The 8,241-nt window shown below is 42.6% G+C and overlaps 1 protein-coding gene across 1 annotated transcript in view; it reads right to left on the reverse strand.

Annotated features, from left to right (window-relative positions):
* The window catches only part of maml2 (mastermind like transcriptional coactivator 2), a 37,355-nt gene that overhangs the window by 964 nt on the left and 28,150 nt on the right, over positions 1 to 8,241 (reverse strand). Inside the window, exons 3-5 of the mRNA XM_020614762.1 lie at positions 5,025 to 6,236; positions 185 to 349; positions 5 to 66 (exon numbers count right to left, since the gene is read on the reverse strand). Coding sequence (XP_020470418.1) covers positions 5 to 66; positions 185 to 349; positions 5,025 to 6,236 — 1,439 coding nt within the window. The remainder of the gene's footprint in view (positions 1 to 4; positions 67 to 184; positions 350 to 5,024; positions 6,237 to 8,241) is intronic.

Raw genomic sequence — 8,241 nt, forward strand, 5'->3', positions numbered from 1 at the left:
CTGCTTATAATCAGGTGGTGGTCTGGTGAGATGACGACTGAACTGATCATGTGCATTGTCTTTGTCCTGAAAAGGAAAGACGAAGTTGTGGATACTAATTATTTGATTAGTCAGTATTAACGGATTCTCAAAGTCAGAACTGCTTATTAATTGGTGAAAGCTGTATGATGTAAACACAGCTTACTGAATTGCCCATGGTGTGCTGCTGTTGCTGAAGCTGTCTCTGCATGGCCTGAGTTCTGACTGGGCTTTTCTGTTGGGTGCTGGGCGCTGGGGGCTGTGGCTGCAACTGGCCTGACATAACACCTAAGCTTCCATTAGTGGGCAGCCTCGGACCAGGAGGAACACCCTAAGAAGAAGAGACACATGATGCTTTTACATTAGTGTCAGTGGTGCTACTTTTTAATTTCTAAATATATCTTTTTGGCTCTGCTCTGCTAAGTGCCTGGAGACTGGAGCCAAATGCCATGAAAGCTGCAGAAAAACACAGTGCAAAACCATGCAATATTAGAGGTTGGCCACTAGAGGGCAAACCTCTACAAGACATTTCAGATCTGTGTCAAAGATGCTATTCAACCCCCAGAATGTGGTCAAGGCTACTCCCTCTGCAGATGAAAATGGGAGACGAGGGGAGAGGCTTTTTTTGGAAGGGGGAGTGTGCGCCCTCCTCAAGGCCTGCTTCTCCCTTGATAATTGTGTCTAAAGAGAGTGGAAAGAATCCCTGAGCTAGCAAGAATGTGTGCCGATGGGAAGTTAAGCACCAGCACCATGACTACCTACATTTAAAAGCTCTCCTTTACTGATCACTATGTTGTGTTTGGCAAGAAGAAATTCCAGCCTCTGGAAACCCATTAGGCTCCTGACACTATCACGCTGATTAAAATGTTGTAGTCGTAAGGATTTAAATAAAACGGAGAGAATCTTGTTCTGAACACATGCTTTTTCAGATAAGCTTTCATCATCACGGGTGTTTAATGTGTTATGGGTTCTTTTTTAGGCACCTCTGCACATCATCCAAGTTAAATCTGGCTTTTCTGGGGACACAAGGATGCTCACTATGCTCGAGCTTTTTACCAAGGGCAAGCACTTGTCATGAAAGAGATTAATGTGCACCAAATCCAAGTCAACACTTGCTGTGTATACAATGTCAGTCATTGTGTTGATGTGTCCCAGGGTGAAGTGGATTCAAAATCTAACAGTGCATTTAGCAGAGGCTGTTACCTAGAGGACAGATTTATTTGAGGCAGAGGATGACTCTCTACAGGGTGGTGACTCTGTGGTCCAAAGAGAAAAACAGAAAGAGAGGGAGTACAGAGATGCAAGTGTGTGTGAGTGAGAGAGAGATAATGAATGGGGCTGAAATTTAGAGAACTAACGAGACCGGGTTAGAGAATGAGGGAAGTTGAAACTCATCAGGAATCACAAGCTGTTTCACATGAGCTAATATTCATCTTCTCTGCTCAAGTTCAACCCACACAGCAAACCAAGCATGGCAATGAGGTTACACAGGGACTGAACCATCAAAACAGTGGGTTTTCCTGTTACTTTATAAAGCAGAGTCACTGGCTTTGATTCACTGTATCTAGTTAGCAAGGCTGTGAGAAACTGTGACCACCACAGACATTTTCCCTGCAGACGTACAATGGAAAGGGCTTGTTCCATGTTTCCTGTAAGAAAACCCCAATGAGGGGCATTTTAGCATGTTCAACTGAGTAATGCGCTCTGTAATCCTGATGTGTCATAAAGCCGTTTTCCATGTTTTTTGCCCCATTCTCATTCTTCACAAACTTGTTGTAAATGAATACCACATGTGTCTTGGGCCTCAGAAAAGGAGTGGAGTGAGTTAGTCTCCCATCCTGCGACAGCGCAGGCAGCTGACAGTGATCCAGGCCCAGCCTCGCCAGCTCTCACACTGCACTTCCTCCAGTCTGGGCTCAGGACGACATCCCTGGGGAGCCCCTCGGCATCTGGACTTGGCCGCAGCTCCCTTTCCCAGGAAACAAGTACTCCCTTCACATGCCAGAGTGCCCTAGTAGCCTGAGCCCCCCCCCACCCCCCCCCCCCCCATCTGAGGGATGTGGTGCCATAAGATCTTCAAGAAAAGTTGAGGAGTCATTATTTACTGTAAGCAAAACTTTATCTTTAGCTGCAGCTGGAATCTGGGTTACAATTCTATTTATTATTCTATTCTGCAGGAAGCAAAGTACAGGCCTCCATGTAGTATTAAAACGCAAATCTATATTAGCTGAAGCTCATCACTGAGGTGAGGAAACTGCTGCCAAATGCCTGTCTTCATTTAATTTAACAGCATTGTCTTGTGCTGAGGAGGTGTTTAAGTCACTCTGGATAAGACTGCCTGCCAAATGATGTAAATGTAAAACTGAATATGAATTATTTAATAAAAAAATACAAACATACATTAGCATTCAATAATAAAGAGCCTAAGTCAAAGATACTACATCTGTTTTACTCTACTTGATCAGAATTAGATACTTAAAATTACAGAACTGAATAGCTAAACATTTTATTAATCTATCAAGGAGGGATTAACAATTTCAGTAAAGCAAGACCAATCCTATTCATCTAACTAAATTATCCTTTTTGAACCTGGTTTGTATTTAGTTATCCCAAAATGCTTTCTACTGCTGCGGAAACTGGAATTGATTTTTTTTTATTTCAGACACAATAAATAATAAAGAGCTGTAATCATTTTTAAGGATCGTCTCTTTTGCCATCGCTGCCGTCATGAATTCCCCCCTTTCTTCAGTTTAAATGCACAACGCTGCTACACTATTGATGTGACTAGCAGCACAAAAGTTTTGTCCTTGAGATAGCAATGCCCACCAACCAGAGGAACCCACACTTCATTATGCATTAGCGTCGTCTAGCGTATACTGCCAGAGAATGTATTTGTACTTTAAGTGAGTGAGGGTTTCTGTGTGTGTGTGTGATCTCACAGTTTGAGAGCTGCAGAGGGGTGGATTTGGAATTTGACATGTTTGACTCAGCAGCCGATTTTGAAACTGCAAGAAGCTTCAAACAAGCACCAAAGCTCACATCTCCGGCCGTTTTAAAAACAGGTCTTCACTCAGTGAGAGGAAGTCCGCTGCTAGTCACTGCTGTTACACAGGGGATCAGAGCCCTCTTTCAGAGTCTATTTCACTGGCATCACTAATTCAATTCGCTGTGAGAAGAGACTTTTTTCTCCCCTCTGTGAGCTGTTCCCTTCTCATTAGCTGGACTTGTAACCCTGTCTGTGCTGACTGGAAAAACTTTTAGAAATGTTTAATTCTAACATGTCTTGTTTCTTCTCCACCATTTCTATGGTATAATATCCCTAGTTTTATGTCTACACTTTTTATATGTTCCAATGAACTACACAATAGAATAAAATGTCCTTTGGAAAGTTGTCATGCCAGATCTTTATGAACTCAAGGCCTGTCTCATGTCTTCAGCAATGTACCAACCAGAGATGACCCAGCTTTTACTGTCAGGAGCTCTGGCCTTTGGAAAAGTTACATTTTTAACTATTTTATCAAAATCTTTTTGAAGCTTTATTTTATTATTTGATGTCCAACTCTTCCCCTTTTTATGCACTGCTGTTATTTAATGTTTATAACATAGGCTTTATTTAGAACTACAGGAATATTATTACTGATTATTAATTAAAATATCCTAATGCGAATTCTAACATAATCAGTAATTTCACTTTATCAAATGTACTGTTATTTATAAATTGTCAGATATGTTGTGACACCGGTGGTGTGGAGTCCTGCTGCTTCTTATTTAGATTATTCACAGATTTAGCATATTTCTGCCTCATACATCCATAGAAAGCCTCTGATAATCAAAACGTTTTACTTAGGGGAGTCTGACAACCTCAGTGTGCACAACCACACGTTCTGTTTAGACTGTAAATGGCTCCCTGGTATAGTGGTAAAACTGGTTCAGTTATAGCCACGCACAATGTGGTATTCATCTTATATTGTTTACTAGCATGTCTGTGCAACTCCCTCCCCCACTCCCTCCCCCTGCCCTCTCCCAGTCACTCAAGCACGTCCCTTGATCTGTAGAGGTTACGAGAGCTCTCATGTGATTCGCATTATCATTTCACACAAAGACAACTATATACTGTTAGTGCAAAAATGAAAGGGGGGTAGTCTAAATCTCCTGAATCATAACAAATCAGTGATTCAACCTCCGGCACCAGCCTAAGCAGATTACTGTCATTTTCCACCACTTGTCCCTTGTAGCTAACAACCTCCAATTAGCAAATCCCGCTGTGCATATCTGTGCCCTGACAGGGAGCCACCATGACAAGCAGAGAAATTAGAAGTCCTGCATGTTAATCTACCATGCTCTGGCAATCTGTGTCATCGTCAAAACACTTTCAGGGGAAATGCATATTCAACAGCAAAGGCGCAGACAGTGGCTTGAGCAATAAAGTCCCAAAACAAACAGCATTGCACTGTTACTGTTTGAGACAGCAGGTTGGCAGCTGCAAGCAAACTGAGGAAACCAACTTATGAGGAAGACTCTAGTGAGTGGGTTTGACTGTTTATTATGTTACTATGCCATCATCCATTTTGTGTATGCAGACTAATAAAATACTCAAGCCAGTCATTCAACATCCGATGCAAAATGAATACAGTCATACAAGAAAGGAAACACTGGATGATCTAACAGAAAATGTACTTTCAGCTTCTTATACTTGGTAATTATTAAAAATTGCACTTTCAAGTCATGGCACTTTACTGGGACACTATAGATTATGGTTAATGCCATTAACTATAAACACATACCTCATACTTTGGCTCTAGGTGTAATTTTTAGATCACAAATCTGGTGATTTTATTGTTTACAATTCCACACTTATATAGCTGGAAAACATCTTAAGCTCATAAAAAACTATGCTCTATCATAAAGACAAACACAAGGCCATTCTGTTTAAATACCTAAAAGCTTGGAGATCCAAGGTTTTCACATAATACCATGTGTGAAGGGGGTCTGGACAGAGTCCTTACCTGTTGCTGTTGTGACATTTTGAAAGGCAGCCCTGCAGGAATGGACTTGGGCTGCAGACATAGGGCCCCTGATGTGGAAATCTGCTGATTCTGGAAGTGGAGAAGTGAACGTGGCTGATTCTGGCCTGTGGATAGTGACTGCTGCTGTGGGGCCGAAGTCTTGTTCGCTGAGCTTGCCATGACAATTGTCGGCTGGCTGACAGAAGGGGATGCTTTGGGACTGAAGTGCAACGTGGGCTTGGTGTTGAGGACTTTCATGTCCAAATGATGGGAGCCATTGTGGCCATTTGACTTGAAGAAAGAGTTGTTAATCCCTTTACTCTGGGAGCTGTTCCTCTGCTGGCTAAGCGTTGCTGGGCTGGAGACCTTGTCCAGGAGAAAGGTGCTAGTGGAGGAGTGGGTGCTTATTGCAGGAGCCCAGCTGGTCAGTGCTGCAGGTGGTGTTTGGTGGTGGTGATGGAGCAGAGAGCTCGGCTGCTGCTGGTTTGCTGCCATCTGCTTCAGCTGCTCTGCATGGGATATTTCTGGCCAGCAGGGCATGGCTCGGGGGTGTCCTGACTGAGTGGGAGCTTTCTGTGACGTGGTGGTAGAAGAGGTGCTGGTCAGCGTGAAAGAGGGCCCTGCCGAGGCTGGTCGAAGCTGCGGTGAGCCACAGTGAACTTGGCCAAAATCTGGCGAATGCTCCATCTTTACCGGCTTCTCCATTGGGGAACACAGACTTGCTGCTGCTCCTGCAGAGCTTGGCCGACCTAGATCCAATCCAAATGCATCATCCTGCTTTAGCATCTTCTCAAAATCCAGGTCATTCAGCGGGGGCACTGTCTTTGTCAGCTCATCAAACAGATCCTGGAGCTCTGGGTCAATCTGACCACCACCTTCATCTTTGAAGTCAAAAATCATCTCTGCATGTGACTGGCCACAAGACTGGACCTCAATGGGCTCTTTTTTCATTTCTTTCAGGGTCATGTTGAATAGATCTGATCCCACGGCATGGGGTATCATGTAATTCTTCCTCGGCATACCCATGCTTGATGACTCTTGCAGAGAGTGAGACTGGGTCATGCTATGGTTGCAGGGCCCATGCCCTAGACCACTGGTATCCACACGGACCCTCTTAAAGTCTGAAGCAGAAAAACCACAGGCGAGACCATTTTGCTTGGGTGTGTGTCCTGGTGCATGACCCTCAATTTTCCGCCGCAAAGATCCTTGAAGCTGCAAAACACAAAACAGAACAATTTTTAAAATCACCTACAAAATTATTTCAATTGACTTGACTTCACCTTCATTTCATTCTTTTTCTTCTTTGAAAAAGACCACAGTGATTATGAAGTGTGAATCTCAATAGACAACTAAGATCAAGATCAAAGATTTTTATTGTCAATTCACTATATGTGCAGGATGTACAGAAAATCGAAATACCGTTTATCTCACCTAGTATTGAAAGCCATACCATTTAGGAAACTAAAATTGGGGGGCTAATGGACAGCGTTCGGCATCCTCACAGCCCGGAGGATGAAGCTGTTTGTAAGTCTGGTGGAGTGGGCCTGAAGACTCCCAAAAGAAACCCGAAAACATTTTCACAACATCACTTTAATTACTGCTCTTGATTCAAATGCTGCCTATTCAATAATGTCATTAGTTCTGAATATGGGTGCATTCAATTCTACATCAAGCTCCAAGTATAACCATCTAAATAAATCCAGTTTCATTATGTGGTCACATCACTTTGTAGGACCATACAATTAAAACACTGCTTTCACATGCAGTTTTATTTAACCATGTGCAGCGCAATGCAGCAAAGAGGCAAATGCTGTTAGAAAAATCTTTTTCTATAATGCAGTTTGAGCACAGTGGATTGGCTGAAAAGAGGGTTAGGAATCTGATACAGTCGACATACCGCAGAGAGAAGAAAAGGGTCTTTGTCTGTTTCCCTCATTTGCATACATTATATTTTCCTCCATTGTGCTTTGTCAGATAGCAGAGTTTCTCCTTTGTGGCTGAGATCTGCTTAACATGCTGGTGTAGATATCCCACTTCCTTTTGTCCTCTCTCCATGTCTTCATTTAAGGTAATAGGCACATAGAAATAACTCACATTTCTAACCACTCAGCAACACCCTGTAAAACTGAAGAATTTAAACCCCTATCAAAATGTTCAGGTTATCATAGCAAAACCTAGATTACTTAATATTTTGAGGTCTAGATATCATTGTCATGTCAGATAAACTAATCGGCCTATGAGTCTAACATCAACAAAGTGAGAAAGAAATTGTCTTTCCACTGGCAATTTCAGGAACACTGTTGTATACACACAAAAATTACTGATTATCTAACCGTCTTTTAATGTGGTGCCTGCGTGGAAACAAAATGGCTCTGATTGTACACCAACCTGATCACAAGAGGAGGATCAGTGTGTGGCATATTTCACTGTGGGAACAAATTTGCGTCATTTTCACCTGCTGGCACACACTACATTAAGATGATTCATAGCCTGAGAGCTTTGAGAGAATCCTGCACTTCACTACATTTCTGCTCTGTGCTGTTCAGCCAAAGACAAAAAGAGAACTAGGATGCAAGAGACTACTGTCAAAGCCAAACAAGAGTGACCAGTGAGCACCACCGCGTAGCACTGCAGCCGCACGCAGAACCCCGTTTCAAATCTTTTGTTGATGATGCATTTGCAGACCTGCAATCTAAAATTTAAAAAAGATTCACTATCTGTGTTGTCAGAAGCTCCATTAATAATCAAACACCTACACTGTGAAACATATTCATTAATTTGGTTGTTTATTGGATTCAAATGTTTGACCTGTGACTCAAATTTCATATGACAGAGTGTCTCTGAATGCACCGCGTACTTGTGATGGTGTTAGAAGATTGCAATAATGACATTTTAACAAACCAAATAGAGGTGACAAACAGTCCTATGATATGTATTATCTAACTAATGGTTTTAAGCACAAGCATTCAACACTTCCTCTCCTCCCCTCTCTCTCCCTATGCTTCTATATGCCACCATTACACATTACTAACTTTGTGTCTCCTCTCTCCCGTAGTGTGTCCTCTCTCTCTCCCTGTACCTTTCTGCAGGTTGCCCTGGCCCTGGAGCTCTACATCTCTGACGAGCAGTCACTGGCCACATCAACCTGACCAGTGTTTGATTGTTGTGTCTTGTTGCTTTTCTTCTTTTGTCTCTCCTCTATCCACTCACCCCAACC

Source organism: Monopterus albus, unplaced genomic scaffold (genome assembly GCF_001952655.1).
Source record: "Monopterus albus unplaced genomic scaffold, M_albus_1.0 scaffold150.1, whole genome shotgun sequence".
NCBI classification, from domain to species: domain Eukaryota; kingdom Metazoa; phylum Chordata; class Actinopteri; order Synbranchiformes; family Synbranchidae; genus Monopterus; species Monopterus albus.